Source organism: Thermobia domestica, chromosome 8 (assembly GCF_964235325.1).
Source record: "Thermobia domestica chromosome 8, izTheDome1.hap1.1, whole genome shotgun sequence".
Classification (NCBI taxonomy): Eukaryota; Metazoa; Arthropoda; class Insecta; order Zygentoma; family Lepismatidae; genus Thermobia; species Thermobia domestica.
The window spans coordinates 95,453,054-95,480,100 of record NC_137461.1 but is presented as its reverse complement, the minus strand read 5'-3'; the positions used below and the strand labels follow the sequence as shown (position 1 = coordinate 95,480,100).

General features: G+C 35.0%; 1 protein-coding gene across 2 annotated transcripts in view; it reads left to right on the top strand.

Moving 5' to 3' along the window:
• The window catches only part of LOC145693094 (ATP-dependent RNA helicase DDX55), a 56,836-nt gene that overhangs the window by 12,780 nt on the left and 17,009 nt on the right, over positions 1 to 27,047 (top strand). For both annotated transcript variants that reach the window (XM_081768785.1, XM_081768783.1), the window contains exons 4-7: positions 1,933 to 2,040; positions 16,600 to 16,875; positions 18,880 to 19,244; positions 23,677 to 23,768. In XM_081768785.1, the coding sequence (XP_081624911.1) occupies positions 1,933 to 2,040; positions 16,600 to 16,875; positions 18,880 to 19,244; positions 23,677 to 23,768 (841 nt within the window). The remainder of the gene's footprint in view (positions 1 to 1,932; positions 2,041 to 16,599; positions 16,876 to 18,879; positions 19,245 to 23,676; positions 23,769 to 27,047) is intronic.

Genomic DNA, 27,047 nt, shown 5'->3' with positions numbered 1-27,047 from the left:
CAATATTTAGAATTTTTCTTTGAATGCAATTGTATAATAATAATAACAAATTATAAAAAAATCTCAGAAGAAACATTCATAAACTTATAAAAAAAAAGTTGCTTTTGTAGTAAAATCTCTTCGAGTAATGAATAGGGAATTTAGGTCTGAATATAATACGAATAATATACGGGAGTGAAGCGTGATAACCCACAAATGTGTGTTCATCAAGATTTTACGAACACTTACACTTTTACGAACATTTTTCGTTTTTTTTTTTGGTTTAAACCATTTTTTTTTCTTTTGAAAACAACAGCTGGTTTAAACCACCGTGTTTAAATCAGCTAACCCTGGTGATCAATCAGGATCACAAATCGACATGGCATTGTATCTACAGTGGAGTGCCGCAAGGTAGCGTACTAGGTCCCTTTCTCTTTGCTCTTTACATTAATAATCTCCCTAAAATTCCCATATTGTAAATACCATATTTACGCAACGATTTTCAGTTATATGCTTCTTTTCCCCAACAATATATTAATAATACAATTGGGAAAATAAATAGCGAATTAAACAAAATCAGCGACTGGTCTACGGCTCACGGGTTAAAGTTAAATGCAACAAAATCGCAGTGCATCTTAATTGGCTCCCCAAGAATTCACTCTTCTATTAATATCTATCAGCTCCCAAATATAAAATTGTCCAATACTGTTATTCCATTCTCTACAACTCAAAAATTTGAGAGACATACTAAATCAAAATCTCTCCTGGTCAGATCAAATAAATGGAGTTTGTAAGAGAGCATTTAGTGCCCTGCATACATTAAATCGACTAGGAAATTTCTTACCAGCATCTCTGAAGTTCAGTCTTGTATTGGTGTTTCTGCATCTTGACTATTGCGACTCAGTCTATTCTGATCTACCCGAAAATCAATCAAAGCGCTTGCAAAGAGTGCAAAATGGTTGCATTAGATTTATTTTCAATTTAACTTACAGGGAACATCTCACATCATTATATATATATAAACTGTCATGGCTGACGTTAGTAGAAAGAAGAAATTTACATAATCTTACCCTATTATACAAAATACTTACTACGTCAGAACCATCGTACCCAGCACGTAGATTTTTATATTTATCGGACTTTCATACTAGAAGCACTAGATCACAAGATAATTTCTTGCTCTCCATACCCAGTCACAAGTCTGATTCATACTCCATATCCTTCACAGTAAGTACTACACGCCTCTGGAACAGTTTACCTCAATTAATACACAACGTTTCAACAGCTGTCAAATTTAAAAAAAAAAAAAATCTGTAAATTTCCTTCTTTTAAGTAAAGATAAGGATACGAGTAGCACGTGAGGCATCTTCATCTTACCAAATTATTAATTACTCATATATGAATACACAAGCAATTAGTAACCCATATTAATTTTTACAGCTTATATATTCATACTTCTAGTATCGCTATATATTATAATATTTATGTTTCTCCATGTTATTTTTTATTTCAGATTGTATTCCTACATACACGTCTTTTTTGTTTCCTCTCTTGTATATTATTTTCACTCTTTGTTGTGAAGTGTTTAACTATTTTTTACTTAAGTAGTATTTTTTTTTTATGTGGTTCAATACTTTTCTTTTGTAATTGTTAATATTTTTTGTGTTGGTGTTTCTTTTTTTTTTAAAAAAAAGAAACAATGTATGCAGTGGAGTGGTTGAGTGCTCGGAGAAGGCTTCAGATCCTTAACTTCGCCACATAAAATAAGTCATAAGTAAATAAATAGGTAAGCTCGATATTGCTTCAAATATGTAGAACATTATAACCTAGAACTAAATGTTCTGTCTGTAAACAATAGACATTACAGTGAGGAAAAATATGGAAATATGTGTTTAGTCTCATTGATTTTAAAGTGTCGGTAAGTTTCATGCATTGTGGATATTAACCTTACAGGCAGCATGTATCCCGCTGTTTTTGAAGAACAAGGACGTTGCCGCAGAGGCAGTGACGGGAAGTGGAAAGACGTTGGCTTTCATCATTCCTATTTTAGAAATGCTGCTAGTAAGTGGAGCTTATTTGCTTTTTTAAAAAAATCCAGTGATATTCTGAATGTAAATCTATGTTTTCAGTATTATTTAAAAAATGTAAGTTATGAATAAGTTAAAACATAGGGCACTTACTAAAGTATGATAAGCTTCAAAAAATGCAACAGCTTTAAACTGTGGCTATGACGTGGCCCTCTAATCCAGCTCTCTTTAAAGCAAGATAGTGTGGTAGGGAACAGCCTATACTACGAAGGTTGATCTTGCATGATAGTCTATACAACCACCAACTGCACTAGATTCAAGTCTGGTTGTGATTCGGAGTTCATATTAATAGTAGGTCCCATCCTTCATAACCTTGGTGTTCCATAAGGACGCAAAACACAAAAACTCACAATTCAAAAATACAACAGCTGTTTACTATATTAAGTGGGTAGTACCTGCCATTATTAGGAAGGACAGCTGTCCAAGTTTCGGTAAGTATTACTGACAGATCGTTTGTGCTCACTACAGGGTGTGCACTGAAGTTACAAAGATGTGACTCAGTCCTTGCAAGCATTCTGGGTGTACTAAGATAATGTGAACATTTCTCCTGTGGCCACCCTTCATGGTGGCTCAGTGGTAGAGCGCGTACCTCTGGTGTCTGGGTTCTCTGGCTTCATCCTCGACCAAGTAAGTTTATGGTGAACAACATCGTATCCGTGAGTTTTCTTGGGGTACTCCCGTTTCCTCCCACATTCTCATGCCATCGACTCTTCCATTGTCATTCACTTGCCTTAATTATTCGTCTTCCTTAGTCTAAAGAGCGTAATCATGGGACCTTAAACTGAAAGCTTTCATTTCACTTCATTTTTTTCTATAGCTAGGGATGTACCGATATATCGGTATCGATATCGATGACACTTTTGGGAGTATCGGTATCGGCAAATGGACACCCATATTTACCGAAACATTTTCCGAACTGTTTTCAGTTTGTTTAATATTAACAGTGCCACTTATATTTCATCGGTTTTTTTTTAGATTTAAAGTTGATTTAAATTATTATCAATTGTACAATCGATTTCTTTATGCGTGTGTACGCCTTTTATTTGCACTACTTGTACTCAACTGATATTTTCAGTCCCTCGATGTCAAAATAGTGGAGAAGAAAAGACAAAGGTCCTCAGTCAGAATCATGAGCAACCAAAAATTTTTTAGGGGGGGGGGCATTACGTGGTTGCTATATTACGTCTGCTATTTAATATATGTGGTTTGCTATATTATGTATACATTGTTGTGAGCCAAGGGTATCCCACTCTGTCCCTTCGGGCGCCCATGGTCAGGATAACAGACTCGTAATTTGAATCCCAAACGAGACAGAGGTTTCGATTAGGAAAAAATGCTATGGAAGAAACCCACAAGACTCGTTTTGTCATTATTTTCTCCTGCATGCTGGTTAAAAACAATTAGTTCTGAAGTTAATAAATAGTTTTATCGTTTTCGACTTCGCTTAAATAACCCGCTAATTATTTTTTTATGGTATACAGAGCAACACCAAGGTCCGTCGACCCTACTGTTCCGCGCTTTTACAGGTCCCTTCATAACTAGCTGTTTCTGCGTAGCCACTTTCTCTAGCTGTAGTGTGACGTCACCGCGGTGAAGCAGGGACAAATATCGTAGGCTAAGCCAATGTTCCGCCATAGCGGTTTGCAAAGGAAAACAAATTTTAAAATGCGATAAAAATAGACTACAAACAGATACAATACGTACTTACTTTAGGATTGTGCAGCACTTGAAGAATAGCTTTGCATCCACTATCTTAAAAGCATCCTTCTTCCGAAGTTCCCGTGTTTTTCTATTCAAAAACCCGAATTCTGAAGAATGTCCTAGCCTTGTCGAATAGTTTCAACATAGAATTGTCTTTCTTAGGACATCAAATGGTCGGCCAATCACATTCTTTTGTTTTCGACTTTTTTTTTTTCTTTTTGTAAAATTTTCAAAATACATCTTTTTTTTTTTTTTGTTTGTTTGTTTGTTTGTTTGTTGCTTCCATCCACCGGGAAGAAGGTAAAATGAAACCACAACATAGCATCACATTGCCACCATTCAACTTGCAAAGAATTGCAACTGTGTTTAATCCTAAGACTTGATTTCGAAGTTTAAGTTTTTACTCATAGTCTTATCGAAATCTTCATACGTTGGCTGTTTCCACACATCTATCAAGCCTCGAATCATTGCCACGTGGACATTTCTGTGTCATTCCAAAATTAAGTAAACCTGTTCGTCATAGGACACGCGTACATTAACATTCATTTCATCAAATATAAGCACTGAAAATTTCTTCACACTCTTTAAGCAGCGCCCTTGCACCGTCAAAATTTTCAAAACTGGTGTAAGAATACCACGAAAAAATGGTTATTTTTGCATGCAATGCCGAAGTGTTGGCACATTTGGTACGCGGATTAAAACATGTAACCGTAGATGATTGTATAATTTATCACGGTGGCGCGTTGTGTTAATGCACGAATAATATCTTAATCAGTTCATCTTAGTTTTTGCTTGCCATTTATTAGCATATTTACTTGGCCTTGTATAAAACTTTTTCGTAATATATCCACCACCGGTTATTAACCACTCTATTGAAACGATCACAATATTATATTTTAGAACCGGTCTTTGAAATTAATTCTTTATTATATTTGCTTTCCAATTCTTTTAACTTCGTTTGTAAATGTAGACTATTATTTTGGCTTTGGATCGAGTTTAGTTTTTCGTTGGGCCGCGGTGGCTCAATGGTAGAGCGTTCACTTCTGGTGCATGCGTCCTTGGTTCGATCCCTGCGCGCCAAGTGAACTTTGTGGTGGACAAACACCGTGTGCGTGGGTTTTTTCGGGATTCTTCTGTTTCCTCCCACTTTCTTTATTCCACTATTTCATTCATTTCTCATCATCACCGTATCCTTTAGACCAGCCGGTATAACCATGCGACGTAAAACTTAAAGATTTAATTTTAGTTTCTCGTTCTCTTCATGCAAAAAGGAAAGCTATTCCTTTAGTTCATGCCCCTCACTCTCCACAGAACAAACGGAACATAAAGAGTTATTTTTTGTTCCGGTCATAATAGTTATTTCATCTGACTGTACCCAAATGCCTGATTTGTTTTTACTCTAAACATCTAGCTTTCGTACACTATTTCTTTCATTATTTACAGGAACATGGTTCCATATGACACTAATAAGTTCAGTGAAGGCACAACATCGGTTTAAACTTATTCTTGAGTGGAATATTTAGAAACTCACGTTTTAAATCACGTTTATAAGCTTCGGGAATAAAATGATCGGAATAGACGCTGGCGTTTTTAACTATAAAGGTGTATTTTCGACAGCATTTCTCTTGTCAAACTTTCCACAAAGGATCCGAGGGAAATACCTGATAAATAACTTCGGAACCCTTAATATTTCTACTACGATTGCAAGTACTTATCGTACAATTCGACATGCTTATAAGCTAACACGAACACTACAGTAATTAATTTTTCTCAATACAGGAAAACAAGAATCATTCGCTTTCCTGCAAAAATCAAACTAATAAGCGTGGGTGAATGAGAAGAACCTTGGGCGAAAGCTGTTTCTGCTCCCGCGGTGACGTCACGATTTTACTACATCTTCGGTTTTCAAAGAAAGGTAGTTATGACGCGACCTTAAAAGAGGGAAGGAACAGTAGGGTCGACGGACCTTGGAGCAACACCTAGTTCAGCACGCATAATTTTGTAAACAATAAAAATTTGTAACGGTAGTATCCGCTTGCATTATATGTATGTAATAGAGACTAGTAAATACAATGTAACTATCAAAATAAATTATTACTCTAAATATCAGTCACTGACTCTTAGAATTAAGTTTACACTATATAAGTATTTGCTGCTTTTTAGTTCATTTTATGTGAGTTGGATTAAATTTAGAGGAAATATATTTTTTGTGTGGAACCTAATATGAAATTCTGCTTTTTGTCTTTGTATGTCAAATTTTGGCCTTATATCTAATATACCTTATCACAATGTTGATAATTTCATTCTGAAAATTCCTGATAATATATAAAAAATGTGTTCAAAAGTATCGGTATCGGCAATATCGGTCCCTTCAGTATCGGTATCGGTGAAAAAGTGGTATCGGTACCTCCCTATCTACAGCCACTCTGTTTGCTGGATCAGAGACGAGAAATGTCTTCTTTTGAGGTTTCGTTGAAGATAGTTTACATATGACTATTATCCATATGCATCCACGATCTTCATCCTTATATAACATATGCAATTACAAATCGTCAACCTGACATACTTATGACAAGAAAGTAATCACTCTGCAAATAAGTGACACTTGACCAAAGAATCGTATTAAAAGATTTGTGATTAACGCATTTCAAACTTGAAAAGAGTGGTGCTGTCCTTAATGACGGGGGTTACCACTGTGCGCTGAAGTATTAGATATTATTATTAGTATGCTGAAGTATTAGATATTAGAAGTAGTAGAAGAAAGTATTAGATACACTTTTTTTAAAAAAAATTAAATTGAGGAATAATTTCCAATGTATGCAAAAACTAATTTCCATATAGACAAAATTTCATGTGAATACTTCTCGTCCCTTACCCCAGCCCTAGAAAAAGCAGAGAATTAAAAAAGTATTAAAAATTAGACGTTTAAAATTTAATTCACTTTATTTTCCATAGTCGAAAGATTGATTACTTCCCAGGAACATTGATAAAAGATTTCACACTTCCGTACATGCTTAATAACTGACACTGCTTCTATGCATTTTTAATAAAGTTTGAGCAGAGAGAGATACGGAATTGAAGGTAGTAACAAGTGCGCTGGTACTAACGTAAAACTGTCAACTCCTTGCATTAAACTCAAATTCGACCAATGTATCCCCGAAATGTGTTTGATATGAATTCACAAATCACATCAAAGATATACACAAGTTGGCACTTATGAAGAGCCTTCGTCGAATTGGTATCTGGATCTTCTATGATCTTGGTGCATCTGCAGCAAGCCACTTACCGTTATTACCACTACCTATATGTAATTCTTATCAATATACATACACGATTTACAGTGTATGACAACTTACGAATATATGAAAATGCAACTAATTATCTTCTGACATCTCTTGAAATATCAAAACTGCCCAAAATGTTCTTTATTTTATGTTGAGCTGCACATATACTTACTTTCTTCTTTTACCTTGCAAGCTGTGTACTTTCTGTCGTAAGCATGGTCACTTGTCCTGGCTTCTAGCTTGAGAAAACGGACTAATTCAGTGATATAAGGATGTTGCTTGTTTAGGAAAGTATTTAATCTATTATTCCAACCCTCTGCGGGATTATTTGTTCTAAGACATTTTTCATGACAATTCCATATGCTTACTGGGACTAGAATTTTCTAGCCACTGGTCAACGAAATAATTATAGAACTGCTCAAGCTTAGGGGATGATGGAGTATTTTCTTAAATACACAGTCAACCACTGTCGACCATTTTTAATGGAAGAAAAGCTAATGACGCACACACTATATCGTCATTAATTTTGTAACCTGTAACCAAGCCCAAATCCTGTATATTACGCCAAAGACACTGGATAAAGTGAAAATCGTATCCACTTACAGAAGCTGAAGGGAAAACTGTCCCAAAAGAATTTATTACTGCTTCATCGAAGTCTAACACAACAAATTCAGGATTCCAATTCGGGACTTATTCCATAACCTGTTAAAGCACTTCGGGTCCAGGAACCATTCCATATTTGGAGGAGACCCAAAAAATACACGCATTTATTAAAATAAAGTTCACATACTTGATATGCTTACCATCTACCTGAAGCCAAGTTGTAGGTTTTTTTTCTGATTTCTTCTTACTGTTGCACGAACAGTTGTGTGATCCGAATGCTGAGTGATGCTCGGCTCAGTCACGTTATATACAGAGTGGCTCAAAAGTAGGTATGGTGCCTCCCATTTCAATTCAGGCAGAGAATGTACCATCACCATCTCAGATATTGTTGAAAATTTTTTTATAGCAACTAGACATGTTTTTAAGAGACCCATATTTTTTTGTTTTGTCGAAAAAAATTTTCCCGCCAAGTAATGGGCCATCAAAGACGGGGAGTACAATTTATGAATTGTAGAAGACATGGAAAATGGTCAATTTCGGAGCCTCACCATTCGGCTATGGAGACAGGTTGAGTTATAATTCTTGTTGTGGTATGTACATAGGGATATAAATAAACTATATTTTATTATAGTTTGGTTTGCGCATGCGTATCTCTTTGTACATAAATTAACAAATGAACATCAATTAATCTGAAAAGTCGAAGTTTGCGAATTTTTTTCGAGCACTTCCGGTTCGAATTTTAAAATTCTGTTTTCACGGTTGGTAAGACCTAGTTACCCGCTTTCCGAAAAAAATGTTGTATCGCTTCTGTGGTCAACCGTTTTGTCGCAAAAAATTCGAGAAATTGTAAAATTTTCAAAAATCGCCATTTTTGGGCGCCATTTTCTCGAAAACACCATTTTTTAAAATTCTGAAATTTTGTCAGATGGTTCAACTTTACCTGAATAATAAACACACCAAATATCATTCTCGACCAATGCTTCATGGATTAACTGCAGCCTTTTAAAGTTAGCGAAGTTTCGCTAATTTTGATGTCACAGTTAGCAACACTGGGAACAATAAAAGTGCAATGATTTGATGATGTTTGTGGTTCATATTCATTAAATGAAGAATAAAAGGTTTTCTTGGCTGGTTTTTTATTATTTTGAACAAAGAGGCTCTCTGAAATAGTAAAATGAGCCCCCCCTACTCCTCCGGTTTCTTAAACTGAAGTAATCTGAAGTGGAAATTACGATTACGAAACACACAAATTTTAAGTTTACTTGAAATGGCCATCCAATGAATTCTGATGATCTATAAAAGGCCTAAACTATTACCTCAGTATGATTTGGAATGCTCCAGACAAAGTCTCAATTAAGTGCGATGTCATTACAGTGATCGAAAAATGACAAAAAGTTAAAAAAAAAAAATCGACACGTTTTCTTACGCGTTCCAAAGAAATTTACTGAATTTTTAAACAGAACAATCCCAGCATAAAAATGGGTCACTCGGAATTTTATAGTATTCGACTAAAGTGTGTCAGTCCGCAACCTGAGAGGGAAGTGTGTGTGTGTGTGTGTATTGTGCAAATTTTAAGTTAGCTGCTACTGCGTTGCTACAAATCAAAGGTGCAACCTGTATTGAAGCTGTCATGAGTGACCTATTTCCTTTAGTAGTATGATCCGTAGAAAATGACAGCTGTCTTCTTCAAGAATGTGGTGAATGTCCTGGAGTGGAAGAAATAAGTGTGGTGTCTTTAATTATTGATCCTGATGAAAATGAAAGTGGTTACGTATGCCATATGGGAGAATAATGATCTCGTTAAAAAAAAAAAAAATAAAAAATAAAAAATAAAAAATAAAAATAAAAAAAAACTGTGCCACTTTCTGTTTTCGTATCGTACATTGCCGGTTTAACTGTAAGAATTGTAATTAATGACTACATCAAGAAAATCCAAAGAGAATCAATTGCTACCGAAAGCAACCGTATAAAATTTCAAGATACAAATTCTGTTTTACTTCATGTGGACTTCGTTGAAAACTGGACTGTTATTCTGCAAAGTGAAATTCAGAGTTATCACCGAAATATTGAAACAATTGACAGTTTTGTTGTAATAAACGACGGTAAAACACACGATTCGGCTCATGTACTCATCGTCATAGACAAGATTCTAAACATACTCGAAGAAAAGCGAAAATATATTTTATAGAAAAAGGTTTGAATACGTGAAAATAGGTGTCTACAATTTCCCAAACCGTGTCAGTGATTTCTGATGGTGCTGCATCCCACTTTAAAAATTGCTTTCAGATGTTTGAGATGCAGACAGGTCCGATAAAGCAGTGTTTTTGCAGTGAAACCGGCCATGCAAGGGTCTCTACGACGATAGTGGGGAAGGAAGGGGGGGGGGGCAAAGAATGTGGCAACGCGCCATAGCCTTAGGCTAAAACAGATACACAGTATTAAAACCGCAGAAGAAAAAAATGAAATGAAATCTTTAAGTTTTACGTTCCACGGTTATCCCGGTTAGGCTAAAGGAGACGGTGATTATGAGAAATAAATGAAATGGTGAAATGCAGAACGGCACGAGCTGGGATTGAACCAGGGACCCCAAGCACCGGAAGTAAACGCTCTACCACTGAGCCACCGCGTCCCCACTAAGACCGCAGGAGAATTCGTGAGTATAGTGCAAGTACAAACTCCGGGTATTACTCTCGTTTTGTTACCTGGAACTGAATTCGACGACTTCCGCAAGAAAAAAGGGAAAGTATGAGACCGGTAACTGGTATTCAACGAAGTTATCTTTGGCTTTCGGAAAATTGCGAAGTTTTTATGGTAGTAACGGGTCACCATGAACTAACTTCATACTTCCCCCAAAATCGAACTTTTGCAATTCAAAGTGTAGATTTAAGAAATCTGCAAAAAGGAACTTTTGTTATATACATATACGTATGATAACCAGTGGTGCGTAGCAGAAATATTATGAATAAATCATGAATTACGTGAAGTTTAAGTGCTGTTTATGCTTCCACATGAACCTTCAGCAGGGTACAGGTTTCCAGAAGAGCATAAGAGAAGTGAAAATAAGAGTTTTGTGACTATCGATAATGTGCTACGCAGGGGCGGATCCAGGACGGACTTCTGGGGGGAAGGGATAGTAATACTGCTACTTAGAGCTACTATAAAGAGCTCCAAACTCTGGGATGGGTTTTATTTATATATAAATAAGAAAGTTTCTTCTTCTGGGGGGGGGGGGCAGCAATCGTCCCCCTAGATCCACTCCTGGATGAGTTATGAGTGAACCAACATCTATTGGAGCATCTGCACGGTTACGTGCTATTAGCAAAGAAGACAACAACCAAGCAAATAATTGGTCCATGTAAAAAAAAAAAAAAAAAAAGCTGAAATTTTGTTTCCGAAGACCATTTTAAATAAGTGAACTTGAAATTTGTGTGTTTCGTAATCGTAATTTCCGCCTCAGATTACTTCAGTTTAAGAAAACGGAGGAGTAGAGGGAGGCTCATTTTACTGTCAGAGAGCCTTTTTAATCAAAATAATAAAAAAAAAAACAGCCAAGAAAACCTTTTATTCTTCATTTAATGAATGTGAACCACAAACATCATCAAGTCATTGCACTTTCATTGTTCCCAGTGTCGCTAACTGTGACATCAAAATTAGCGAAACTTCGCTAACTTTAAAAGGCTGCATTTAATCCATGAAGCATTGGTCGAGAATGATATTTGGTGTGTTTATTATTCAGGTAAAGTTGAACCATCTGACAAAATTTCAGAATTTTAAAAAATGGTGTTTTCGAGAAAATGGCGCCCAAAAATGGCGATTTTTGAAAATTTTACAATTTCTCGAATTTTTTGCGACAAAACGGTTGACCACAGAAGCGATACAACATTTTTTTCGGAAAGCGGGTAACTAGGTCTTACCAACCGTGAAAACAGAATTTTAAAATTCGAACCAGAAGTGCTCGAAAAAATTCGCAAACTTCGACTTTTCAGATAAATTGACGTTCATTTGTTAATTTATGTACAAAAAGATACGCATGCACAAACCAAATATAATAAAATATAGTTTATTTATATCTCTATGTACATACCACAACAAGAATTATAACTCTACCTTCTCCATAGCCGAATGGTGAGGCTCCGAAATTGACCATTTTCCATGTCTTCTACAATTCATAAATTGTACTCCCCGTCTTTGATGGCCCATTACTTGGCGGGAAATTTTTTTTCGACAAAACAAAAAAATATGGGTCTCTTAAAAACATGTCTAGTTGCTATAAAAAAATTTTCAACAATATCTGAGATGGTGATGGTACAATTTTATATTTTTTTTTGCCTGAGTTGAAATGGAAGGCACCGTATACAGAACTATATGTTTGATATATGTAGGGCTGTATACCTACTTTTGGGCCACTGTAAGTTCAACCCGCTGTTTTTCCGTTGCCAAGGAACCACATAACTGGCCTGCTAGACAATCTACAAAATGAAACTATTACAGGCCTCTTATTGGTTGTTACTCAAAACGAACCCTTAGATTCCATATCCCCCTCTGCTCAAAAACTGACAAAAATTCATACAAACAGTGCCATCTATTGAACCTGTACGGAAATGAGAATTCTTATCTTGCTTTCAAATTATGACTTTCATTGCATCTGTCACTTGTACAGAACTGAGAAAGATTTTGGCATGTACGGAAATGAGAATGTACGCAAGTGGGAGGACACCGAAAGATTTATTTCAGAATTCAAAATTCAAGTAAGAGCAAAGCAAAAAATGTAAAATTTGTGAAATTGAAGGTTATATAAGAATATACAGGGCGGAGGGACAAATAAAAGGGAAAAACGATATCTGTGATAACCTTACTCTAATTTATCGACGTGAAATCGAACATTGAGCATGATGGTTGAATTATACGATACCACACTCTTACGTGCACAAAACGTCTTGAAAAATAAAACATGTATTGTACTCTCTTTCTTTTATTCTCCAACAAGTATCATAGCAGTAGTGTTAAGTGTGTGCATTGAAGATATTGGTTGATCGGTGTAATGTCCGCAGCATGTCCTCTTAGAAATACAGCATAGCATCTCCGTAGTAAAATGTTCAAAAATAAATATATTTGTACTACATTTATCCTCATGTAAATACTATAGATATAAACGTAGTTACTTCTTATTAATATTCTCATAGGAAATTTCTCTGAAAATAGAATTGCTAATGCTGTCCAAGATATCCAATTACAATGGATAAGAAATCTCAAAATGTTTGGTTAAGGCCAGGAATTAATGGCAAAATGCTATAAATATCAGTATCCTGCGATTAGTGTAGGCATCGGGGCTTAAAAATTGAGTTCTGAGGCCAAATCATGTAACAATTTGGCATCCAATATTTTTTGATTATATACCCATCACTGATCACAAAAATGCCGAATGCCAGAAAAAACACCTCACGGGAGGGGAGGGGGAGAAATCTGAAATTTTAGCCGTTTCTATTATTCACTATAACTTCCTAACCATTAAAGCAAGAGCATCTTTAACTCTTTTCATCTTGTTTCTCTAATTGTATTCTACAGTTTAATTCTAGTGCATTTTTGGGCTAAATATTTTTTTTTTTTAATTTTCATTTTTACTTAGTATTGGTTGCGCGTGACGTCAGTTTTTGTGCACTCCAATATATAGTTGTCCGAGTGAGTATTAAAATTCAATATCGGTTAAGAAACAGAGTGATGAAGACTGAATGATGCATGAAAGACATCACAAATTTCTTTATCTTTTTAGGATATAAGAGTGGCATAACATTATTGAGAACTAATTCTAGAAATCAATTAATTTGTCCTTTTAGGCATATCTTATTTTTTGCTTTTTTTCTTACCGTTAAAAAAAAAACGTGGATGACAAACGTTCATTCTCTCTTGAAGGCAATTTTGAAATCTGGCTCATTCTCTATTTCGCTCAGTACCATTGTAGTACATAAATCGAAGGACTTGTAGCAAAAACAACCCTTGTCGAAACACTTTTTTTTTCTGAAAAATGAATAAAGCTGCATGTTTGTGCATGTTTTAGAAGGTATCAGAAACAGATTTGCAAAGTTTCTCATAGAGAAAGTTCTCTTTTTATTCTTCAGAGAAATATTGTGTTTTGACAAGGATTATTTTTCGGAAAACCTCTCCATTGATATTAAAACTGGATATTTTTAATTAGATAATAGACAGACTTAATTATCAGGATTATATACCTGCAAGCAGACAAGATTATATATATATTAATCATCATCAGCTGCTAATATCTACCGTTTGTGGGAAGGTAACTCTTGGGCCGCGCCGTGATCAGTTTCGCACACGACAGAATAAAGTCGTTTATAACTCAGGCACTATTAGTCCTACACTAATATAAGTATACATTTTTTGAAAGAGCATAAAATGATGAAAAACTTTTAGAGAAAACGTTTTTCCGAATTCGATCTTGTAAAGAATCTGTGGCTAAAAAACTGACGTCACGCGCAACCATACTGAGTAAAAATGAAAATAACAAGAAAACCATTATATTTAGCTCAAAAATGCAGTAGAATTAAATTGTAGAAGACAATTATACAAACAAAATGAAAAAAGTTTGGATGTTTTAGCTCCAGTGGTTACGGAGATATAGTGAATAATAGAAACGGCTAAAATTTCATCTTTCTCCCCCTCCCCTCCCGTGAGGTGTTTTTTCTGGCATCCGGCATTTTTGTGATCAGTGATGGATATATATTCAAAAAATATCGGATGCCAAATTGTTACACGACTTGCCCTTAAACGAAAAGGAGAACACTTTTGTGAAATTGATGCCTAGACTAGATATTTTCAAGAGACTACAATTTCATAGTTTACCTTTTTCCATTTTCTCTTCCTTCCTACACTTTGTTCATGCGTGAATGACAACATACCAGATAAGATTTAGTTGGATATTATCTGTGAACTGATCAATAATCACAGGGTTTAATAATAGTGATAAACGGTCCTTTTCGGTCATTTGCCATTGGAACGTGGCAAATGATGGAAAATTTGGCGCGTATTTGATGTATGAAAGTGTGAATGTTAAAGAAGAATGAAGATGTTTAATTTAGGATATATAGCCAGGAAGTTATTGCGAGCTGTTTGTGTGAGTAATACATAGTTGCTGTTCTTGCATTTCTTTGTTTCAAGATGTTTAAAGTAGGACTTTCTAGAAATGAGAAGATGCAAACACTGAATGATTTTGGTGTAGTATTTTTTTTAGCAGATATTTCTGTACTATTTTGTAATTTGTGAGAAACTTGGGTTCCCGCCGGAAGAATATTATTTTGTCACATACCATATAGTCACTGCAAAACATAAATCTCCGGGAACACACAAATCAAATGATGCAAAGATTCAGAACCATCTTCAAATATTCATAAATTCCATGTGATGTAGTAACAGTTTTATGAATGAACTCTTTGAAGCTCTAATTAATGCCGATATTCCGTTTTCTTCAGAAATTTTCCCGAGAAATAGTACACAAAACTAAAAGTACTAAATAAATCGTCTTGTGTTGATAATGTGTATCATAGAACTATAGACAAATGGGATAAAGTGTTTTTGATACAAATATATGAATTTCAAATTTAATTCAATAAAGTATGTAACGAATTTTAAAATAGGAAAGTACTCATGGTTGCTGTGAATGATTCTTTCAATATCATGCTATGTTTTTCTTTCTTTCTTGAGTGTTAGTATCCATTTTCTTTGGCCTAAAAGATACATTTGTGGGACTTTTTTATTTCACATATGACACAATACTCATTTAAGTGTGGTCGTAGGTCCTCAGTCATTTCTACACTGCGTAAAAATGAAAAGTTAAATTGCGAGTGTTCTCACAGGGTGAGATCCGTAATGATTATTTATTCAAAATAATTATAGTGTATGTTGCAATAAAGTGTAATGTCGAATGTAATATATTTCTCTGAAAATACTGGTTCATTTTATTTAAAGTTTTTGAACACCATAACGGAGGCAAAACTTGATAGAATTGTCGGAACAAAATCAACAAAAAACATTGGACCTTCGAATGTAAATACATATTTTTAAACTTTCAGGTCACACCGACGACAGTCCAGAACTGTTATACTAATCTGACTTCAGTACTCTATCGTAACTGAATATACTTATCTGCAGAGATTTAAAGTTTGAATGTTTTATTCCAATATTTTTTTTTAGCAATTTTGAAAGGGGTGTAGTATTTTTAGAAACTTTTTTTTTTTAATTGGGCATCATACGTAATACTCTGGCTTATAGGCTAATAGAAACGCCGAGGAATGAAAATAATACAAATTCATGATGTTAGTGAAGAATTTGTATTAAATCATTAACTTCAAGGAACTCCTCGATTGTTGTAAACTGCTGGGTCAACACAGAAAACTCTGTTGCTATAGAGGATTCACGTACAGTAACCAATAACCTACAAACCATGTAGATAATTTTAATTCACTATATGGTATTATCTGGGCTGCAAATCATATATTTATGCTTACACTCAACAAGTTTGCGGTCTAATATTGTGATATGGTCATTTTCTTTTATTTAATATTTTTATGTATTAAAATATATGTATTAATGTATTATGTATTAAAATAATAATAATAATAATAATAATAATAATAATAATAATAATAATAATAATAATAATAATAATAATAATAATAATAATAATAGCCAAAGGTGCCCTTGTTGAAACTAATGTACGCTTCAAGTTCCTAGGGTTGACTTCAGCCGTTTTGAAGTGAAGTATACTATACTATTTTGACTTAAACACTTTCAATTCTAAAAGGAAAAAGCTAGTATGTCGGTGAAGGCAATGGCAATGGCCAATTTGACCAAATTGGTTCTTTGCTTCTTTAACTCCCAATAAAAATAAGTGCGTTAACAATATTCGAACCAAACTTACATATTATTTTCAGAAGCGACCAGAGAAGTTGAAGAAACATGAAGTGGGCGCCGTTGTCATATCTCCTACAAGGGAGTTAGCTACGCAGATCTATGAAGTTTTGCAGTGCTTTCTGAAGCACATACCACAGTTTTCGTCCCAGCTTCTGATTGGAGGTAATAATGTTGCTGCAGACATCAAGCAGTTCAAAAAACATGGAGGACACATATTAGTGGCAACACCTGGTCGATTAGAAGATCTGCTCACTCAACGGAATGATTTGAACTTGCCAGCTGCTGTAAGGTCGTTGGTAAGTTAGAAAAACCGCATAGTTAGACGTGGTACAACAAAGCATGGATATTGTATTCCAACACAGCTTGTAGAACTCTTTCAGGGAGATAACAGTGAAAAGTTGTAATTATATTTAGAGCTCTCTCTCTCTTTCTCTCTCTCTCTCTCTCTCTCTCTCTGTATATATATATATATATATATATATATATATATATATATATATATATATATATATATATATATATATATATTTATTTATTTAAAAAAAACTTTCGCGTGGTATGATTGGAATCCTAAAGCAGGGCGCGAAATTTACGAACGAAGACCACTAGTGGAGACCAAATATTTTCATTTCACGATAGACATTTGGCCTTTTGCGGACCAAAGTTTACTTTCTCATGATGAAGACCGAGGCGGGACTTCAGTTAAAGTGGCCTCCGAACTACTACTTGACTTTTTAACCGAAGTTTATTACATCCAACGGGATGAAGCATTGTCCATGTTCACAGAAGGCATACGCCTTAGCCAATTAGCCACGAAAGAGACACATGTACACGTAAAGTTTAGTTTATTCAACAGTGTAGAGCTTTACAAAACCATATATCTGTTTATATAAAGAGTGTGCCACAAAGATGTTAATACTTAAATGGATACATCGATTAGTATATTAATTTTTAGTGTAACTTACGTATATAGTATGTCGGTATGTGTATCTCGTGAACAAGTCACCTCATTTCACTTCGTTAGGCATATACTTGCAATAAAATGTAAGATATATGGAACATGTTACTCAACATTCCTTCAAATTGCCATCTACATTAATGGGTCACCGAGTATTTGAGTTTCGAAGTAGACAAACACTGATTAAATAAAATTGTAATTCAAAAGGTCAGATAGTTAAAAGTACTGCTAATGTTACCAGTATCCTGGTTGTATTTGATTGTTTTCTAAAATCCAAGAGCCAAAAAATTGCTTAGATGTTCCTGTTGTATGCGACATGAGTTTTGTGGGGACCGCTGGTGAGGAGTACTTGTTTACCAACAACAGTCTTCATAACATGTTCCAAAGAGGTGTCTCGAAGTGGGAATGGAAAACGAATTACTTACACCAAAAATAAAAAATTAAAAAAAAAAAAAATACAAAAAATAGAAAGAAGAATTACAGCATCAAAAGAAGCACAATACGAGCATTTTCACCAATATGTGTGCACAGGTATGGAGGGGAAATAAATAGGGAAAAAAGGAAAAGAAAGAAAGAATAAAAAAAAAAAAAAACAGAGAACAAGCTGAGAAGCGTCCTGTGGCTGCCGTGTTTTCTTTGTACTACTTCCCCTCCGTATCTGTTAAAGCACGTTTTAGCGAAAACACTCGTAATGTACTCTTTTTTTTCTTTCTTTTTTTTTTCCATTTTTGTGTGATTATGTTTTCACTATTTCCTAGTAAGTAATTTATTTTCTATTTCTGCTCCTTCGGATTCCTTTATATCTAAAGGGTATCTGTAAAATCTGGAATTAAGAGAAAAGTGATGAACAGTACCTTACCTTTATGTAAAACGTGCTCCAGATGTTCGCGACTATTCTCATCATACTTGTTTTTACGTTTTATCGTGTTATTTTGAATCCATTGCAGCAATTAGGCCTCTCCCGATGGTGATCCAGATCTCGGATTTTCATATCATTCCTCATATGACAAAGTCTTGGGAGTTGGAAGTAGGTGAGCGTGGTGTCCATTAGTGCTGGTAAAATTCGAAAAAATAATTGAATAATGAATAGATTTGAATATTGAATAATTCATAGGATAATGAATAATTATTCTACGAATATTCGAATATCAGTAGAAAAATGTATTCGAATAACTGTTCAGACAACGGATATTTGAATAATTTTAACTACACTAGTGTCCATTTCACAAACCTCCATTTTTCCAATCCAGACCTCATCACTATCGTCGTTTGTTCCGAATTTATAGCTACCCTACATGAGGAATTCTTTAAGATTTGACATTTTTAAATTTACTGTTTGCAGGAAGTGTTAGTGCTGGATGAAGCTGATCGTCTTCTGGACATGGGTTTTGAGAAAACTGTGAATACAGTTCTTCAGTATATGCCTCGTCAAAGACGAACTGGGCTTTTCTCTGCAACACAAACAAAAGAAGTGGAAAGCTTAATAAGAGCTGGTCTGAGAAACCCTGTCGTGATCACTGTTAAAGAGAAAGGAGGGAAAAGTGAACTTCGCACGCCCTCTACGTTGGACAACTACTATACCATCTGTGAAGCTGATGAGAAATTTTCAAAGCTTGTCTCCTTTATTAAGAAAGAGGGCAAAAAGAAATATATGATATTTATGTCTACTTGTGCTGCTGTGGAATATTTTGCTATTCTTTTGAAACAGTAAGTTTTCGTTTATATGTATACCTTCTGCATTTTACAATAAAGGAAGTAGCATACTTTATATACAGTCTGTATACAAAGTATGCTATTTTCATATTTATGGCTGTATAATCACTGTTAAAAATTCCTTTCAGATTAGAAGAACTGTTGACTATAATTTACCTTCAACTGGAAGAAACTACGTTCTTAAATGCTTTTTAAAATGTTTGGTTGTGTTCCAAGTCATGTGTATATATATTTATGTATGTATGTATATGTATAGGCAGAATCCAACTTCATTATTGGAGAAAGATTTTACTTAAGTTGGGAACACTGTTGAGTGCGTGAAAACTTTATAGGAGAATCTTGAAACTGTTACAAGAATATTCATATTATTTTAATTTTGCTCATAATACTTTTTTTTTAAATGTTATGTTGTTTTTTAAATGTTATGTTGTTTTCAAATTTTCTTTTGAATAAAGACGATGTTTATTTGTTTGAAACTACAACTGAAAGTTGCTCTATCTTTCATTCAAGTTAATAGTAAATTATGTAATTTACATACAATAAAATTAATGTCTGGATATAGAGAGTAATAGAGTAACAGAGTAATATTACCGGTTAAATTATTATTAATTTAGGTAACGTATTAAATATGAAGGTTGAAAAAGTAAAATGGTGTCTTACTATTGTCGTTGTATTATTTTGTATGGATTTTTTCCTCATGCAAGACTTGAAGTTGGCTTGTGCGTTACTTTCTGAAAATCATTCTGAAATACACCCCTCCATCATTTGTTCATGTTGTACGTAATAATACATACACAAAATGATATTGGACACTACTGCCAAACTCATAGTACATATTTCAGTCCTCACCGAAAAATGAAAGTAGTTCAGCCTTTGTCGTGTAGATTATTCACAAATCTCACTACTGTTCCTCCTTGTCACTCATTCTTAATTTTTTGTTGTGCTCAGAAATATGTGCACATTGACTATTATACCCTGGCCGGCGAACAATGATTTCTGACAGCTCAACTCGAGAGGATGACTAAGGAGTGCGGTGTTGCCATGTGCTTCTCGCGCAAGGGGAGAATCGTCTGCTTCCTCGTTAAGGTGGCGGGATTTTTAACATTCCGTACTAATTGTTAATGAAACATTAAGTAATAATACACACCAATGTAGCTTTAATATATATATAATGAAAAACTATTCCTACATACCTTTTACTATCACTACTGCTGTAGAGGAAAAACACCACGATCTTAAAATAATGAATTCTCGCCCGTGGGAACACTTTCCTCTTCAGATGTTTCAGTCTCAAAATCACTATCGCTGTCACTATCTCCAACATTTATTATAAGTCTGCCTACTCTCTCTTGCAAAATACCTTCCGATTCCCACGCTCTTTTTATATCACCCCATGTATGATCAATTACTTTTCGCCACTGTTAGGGTGAAACTTTTTCTATAGCTTCTCCTACGAGGTTTCGTACAGATGTTAACGTAAACAACTTGTTTTCTGCTACAAAGTCTTTCACTTGACCCCAAATCATTTCAATAGCATTAAAATGATGATACGAAGGAATCCTAATTACTTTATGCCCATTATCCTTAGCTATTTTGTCTATTGTGTATTGTACATATCTGTGTTTATAAAGTTTTACTATTTGAGTAAGTTCAATTTTGTCATTGACGTGTTGAAACCTGGAATATTATTCTCCTGTAACCAATCTAAAATTTCTGCATTTTTGTTGCTGAGTGTAGGGGCTTTGCATAGTTGTGCTGAATGATAGGACGCATTGTCCATCAAAATGACGGAATTGGGCTTTATGTTTGGAAGAAGTGAATTGACAAACCAATCATACCCCCCCCCCCCCGTCATCTCTTCATGATAGTAATTAGTTTGTTGTTGTAGACTGAAACAGTAGTAAAACATTCGGTATGAAACCCTCACATGAACGTGCATGTAACAGAATGACTGCCCTTTCCAAGAGGTATTTTTGTTGTACCTGCAGTGGTATCATCCGTCCACCCCTGCGACCTTGTATGATTTGTATTAACCCATGTTTCATCTATCCAAACGACGTTTTCTCGATGCTCTTGTAAAATGTCCCGCAAAAACTGGCATCTTTGGCAACAACACCTGTTCTTTCCAACAAAACTTTTCGCTCAGAATACTTCTTCCACTTGAACCCAAGACCCTTCAATACCAACGATAAATTAGTTTTATCCCCATCGAACAAACCACTATCCTTAAGTGAAACCAGTAGTTTTTTCCAGGTGGGAAATTCTTTTCTCTGGTAGTAGTCATAAAGATGCCGGCGAATGGTCATTCAAACTTTCTGGGCACTTTTCTTTAGTGATCCTTGTCACTGTGGCTGTTCCGATATACAGAGTTGCAGGTACTCTGCACAACCTTAGAAAGTGGAAGTAAGGCCCTCCATTTTCCCTTTCTGCCTCCAAATAGTCCCTCAAATTATACACAAGACCCCGAGATTGACTATTTAAAACAACACGTTTCTCCTTTCTGCTTGCAGATGCCATTTTCTGTCGAAGTCCACGTTTATACGAATCAACAACAAAACTCACCCACGCAATATTCACACAACACGCCAAAGCGGAAGTTCTAAACAGAAGATAAGCAAAGGGACTTAACTGAACGGACGGCTAAAGGGAAGGAGGGGGTGGGTGAAAGTTTGGCAATGTGCGGTGGTTATCATGGAGACGCGACAGGTTCTGAGCCTAAGCTTGATTGACCTGCTGTCTTCTGTTCGCTCGCCATGGCCTTGTGCAAAGCTGTCAGAAATCATCGTTCACCGGCCAGGGTATAGTACCAATAGATTGTTGAAGATACGCTTCCTCAAAAATTAAGTTGTGTAATCTAGTTACACTAGACTGCTTCTTTATTGTTTTCCAAAATATTTGTGTAAAGTGTGACTACCTCCGGAATTATCTTAAAACCTAAACTAGAATAGTTCCCATCACATATGATCGTGTTCTCATTGGTAGAATGTAGTTTAAGATTTTAATTGATGTCATGAAGCTCTGCCGGACATGCAATCGCTAAGTGACTACTAGATGTAACTGCCGGAGTGAAATAAAACCATACTAGTCCAGTGCTTTAGTATAAAAACATTGTTTTCCAACATATTGTGATCATTTATTTCTAATTCTTTGTTAGATTGTATCAGAGCTGTTTCTAGGCAGTGTTTATGCCAACTTATTGTGATTGCTAAATATTTCAATCACACTTTATAAATGTTCTTAATGTACAGAATAAAATAAATGAACGATTGACAATGTAGCCTAATACAGAAGACAACTAAAGTCGTCTATATGTTAGTGAACATGTTGGCAGAATAACCATTAATGGTAAGTGTTAATAAAAGGCTGTCAATCAAGCATCACATTAGCAGCTATCCGTATTTGCCATAGATCAGATCAGCATGGCAAAACAAGCGAATAACGTGTTTTGGTTGTTAAGCGGTGACATGGTACTTACTATAGGTACAGTATTTCATTTCTTCACCGATTGGGGGTTTTCAAATTGCGCAAACGTAACCTACGTCATTTCAATTATATGATTTTCAAAATACCCTTTTCTAGTTTCTTAACACTTTTTGAAATGTGAAAACTAATACAATTTATGAATTAACTTGGAATAAAAATAAAGACCATAATTAATAATTATTTTATTGCTTTAAATGATTAATACAATCATTTATTTTTTGTTAGTCAGGGCTTTAGAATTATTTGTACAAGATTTTTTTTTTTTATATATATTCATAAAGAACCTTTGTCTGATGTGTCATTTCCGATATTTAATCAAACCTTTGCACTTTAATACGTTCTTTATGCAATATTAAGTGGCATTCTTGTATAGGGGCAATCTTAGCCAGGATTCAGAATTAATACATCTTGCAGAAGTGGATAAAACAAGGACAGATTTCTCTGTGTGCAATAAAGTAAATCATTGAACCGTTACATGGCCATCTAGAACATCTGTAAGTTCGGTGAGTTATATACGACCTCATAGTATAGCCGAAATATTTGATACTAGTTGCAGTACAAAACACCAAATTGGTAAACATACTTGAAAGTTTGTTTGTTTATTTGTTGAAGTTTAGGATCTCTTTTCAGCACAGAGGCTATATGAGACGTCGTCTTACAGTTTAAGGTGGAATTCAAACTCCCGTAATGTATTCAATTTTTTTAGTGCTTTCCCACCGGGAATCGAACCCGGGACTACTTGTACCAAAGGTGCACGCTCAAGCCACTAGACCAACGAAGAGGACAATGCTCAAAGTTTAGATAACAAAAGATGCACAAAATACTCATTTGTAGTTCCTTCTCATGTAATTACGTCATTTTCGTTATTTATCACAAAGAAAAAGTGGTCGCTAGTTGGTAAATCGAACTATTAAAACAAGAAAATTTATAATTTATCTTTCAGTTTTATTCAGCATATTCCAGTATTGAGTTTACATGGAAAAATGAAGAATAAGAGGTACAAAACATTCGACCATTTTCGAGATCTTGACAGTGGTAAGTGAATTAGTACTTAAATGACATGTATATACACAATGCAAAAACAGGAGCACTCGGATCCTACGAAAGGAGAAAATACCACAAGAGAACAAATCGAGGATAAGAACCTTAGTGCTACGGAAGCAATTGATGAAGGCATTGAGGAAACAATGATCGTTAAATAGGGCATATTTTTTTTTCATTGAAATATTGAACATACACTTAATCTTAATTAATGAGTGTTGTTTGCTAGTAATTTACTTGTATCCTAAAAAAGCTTTTATGGCATTTTCAGTCATTCTAAATAGGAAAACAAAACTTTCAGCTATGTTTTGTGCCTTCATAAAGGAACTTTTCCCCACTGTGCGCGAGTACAGTCAAAAATTGTGCGTTATTACAGCCACAGTTTAAAGATACACTTAATCAGAATTGCTTATGAATAAATATTTCCTAGCTATTATAATGGTGATACTGTCCCACTAAGTTGTTTCTCTCTGAAAAAGTAGAACAAAGCAAAACACTGCCAACAGAAGTAAACGTGACTTCCAACGGACTAATTAACAATTGTAAGGCAAACATTTTGCTCTACTGGACTAGTACAGTACAAGAGAAGTAATATGCATGTGAATTCAAATAAGTAATAAGGGGCACAGTGGCTCAGTGGTACAGCGTTCACTTCTGGCGTGTGGAATCCCTGAGTCGATCCCAGCTCACGCCTAGTGGGCATTGTGGTGGGCAAACACCGTGTTCGTGTGTTTTCTCGGGGTATTCCCGTTTCCTCGCACTTTATACATTCCATCATTACATTCATTTCTCATCGTCACCATCTCCTTTAGCCTAGCTAGCATAACCGTGGGACGTAAGACTAAAAGATTTCATTTTCCTTTTGTTAAAAAATAAGTAATAATGGTTTACTTAGTTGCATACGAGGGTATACACTAGGATGAGTCGAGAAATAATTAAATTGTTTTTCGAACCGCTATAGTGGGGAAAAGTTGCCTCCTATAATAATAAGAAAAAAACAACGTAAAGAAAATATGAAAACGATTGACATCTCCCGGTCGTGCATTGTACGTAAAGTTTATAGAAATAGACGAAAATTAACTTTTTTTTTTTTTTCAATATTACGTAAAATTCTACGATTGTCACTCCGTAATTTGTAATATTTATTTTGTGGTTCAGCAATGTTAAATAAATTTAAATTAAAATTCCTTTAAAATATTAATGGTAAACTTTAAATATTAATAGTGTTTTAATGTATTTAACATTATTGAACCATAAAATGAATATCACAAACTATAGCGTGTTGATTATAGAATTTTAAGTAATATAGAAAAATATTTTCTATAAATTTTAAGTACAGTGGCGATTGGAAAATGTCAGCCGGTTAAAAATTGTTTGATGTAGTTTTTCTTCGTATTATAGGAGGCAACTTTTCCACACTAGCGGTACGAAAAAATTACCTACCCTACTATGCATCTAATATTTGGAGCAAACAGTATTCAAGTTATTATTGCTGTTGGCATTGATAAAGTAGCATATTTTAGACACCATCATCTAACTATATCTTTCGACGACTTATTCAATGTATGAGAGAGACGTACCACATTAAATCAGTACCGTCCGTGAACAAAGGCCTACCGTTGTTTAATCTCACACTACGTATAGAAGAAAAAATATTTAAACTACTCGCAGATAACCCACAACCAAATGCACGTGAGGTGGCAAGGTGATTGGTGGCAATAATCGGACAGTGCATTTTGATTTTCCAAGAAGACATCTATGCCCAGAAGTTCAAAACATTCCTGCTGATTGTTCTCGTTGTGTAAAGTTATGTCAGTGAGGCGAAAACGACATGAGGAAAACTTCTGGCAACACATATTATGAGTAGACGAAACATTGTTTACTTCCGGCCACATGTTCAGCAACCACAATTCCGGATCATGGAATTTCTCATGTTACATATGAATGAAATCATCGAGTATGTTGTGCATTAAATATTTATAGACTGGTGTCGGTAGCAGAATAATTGAACTGCATTGTTTTTAAGAACATTTAACAACAGTTTGGACTAAAATTGGGGAAAGTATGTCTATTAAAATATGTCTATCTTCTTGTTATCGAGATCGTCGGATCTCACTCCTTTCGGCTTTTTCTAGTGAGGATATCGTAAAAATTCATCTACAAGATGATGATTGTGCGAAAGATATAATTGCACACTTTCATGCTGCTGTTACCACCAGTGAAATGTAAGTGCTTTAGTACAAGATATTATGCCGTACTAGGGAATATTTAGCTGTAGATGGGGCATGCTATGAAGACTTGTTTGTTCTGTTTTCATTGACCTCGAAAATATCTTTGTGGGAGAGAGCACCATGACGCTATCTGGCATGACTTGTCTATGCTGTAAGTGATTCACTGAAGAATAAATAACAATTTTGCGTAGCATTATCATTATGCCTAGTGTTCTTCATTTGATGTTCATTATTTCCAGAATACATCCATTGATTGGTTCCGTACTGTTCGATTCGATTGGGCCCTCTTGAAGTATTTTCTTCTTTCCTAGGATACAATGTTCTTTTTTTTCCATAGTACATTGTAAAATTGTACATTATACCGGGTATATCAAAAGCCCGGGACTAAGCCAACTTCTTTATGGGTCGATATACGGAAAAAAAAAGGGGGGGAAGGAAGGAAAGAAAAAAAGTTTGAAATATGTGGTTTACAATTCGAAATGGCGGAATTTTTCTAATCGCACCAGCCATTTGGGATTCACGCTTGTAAGGCACGTGAAATTAACTGGAAAGGCAGCGTTGCCAGTTAAGCAGTTTATTCCATTGTGCCTTATTATATCAACAATTCAGCATTGCGTGTGCATTTTCACGTGTCTGCCCTACCTTCAAACAGCTTGCTGAAGAGGAAACGTTACTTTTTTCATTTAGCATAAGGTGGCGATACTTTTTCATTTAACATAGGGCGGCTTACTACTGTAGAATCCCAACAGCTGGTGCTATTGAAAGAACTCCATCATTTTAGATTGAAAACTACTCATTTCCAACAACTTTCCATTTTTTTTTTTCGTATCTTTACTAATAAGGGGGTTGGCGTATGGCCCCAGGCTTTCGATACACCCAGTATAATTAGATTTGATCCGATGTTGCATCTATTTGGCAAGATATTAGTTACAAATTTCCTGTCAGCATCAGGTTCGTATATGGTGAATTTCGTACATTAAAAATCTTGCAGTAGAACTGCGATTAAATATTGATTGTGATAAAGAGTATTTCACACGAGCAT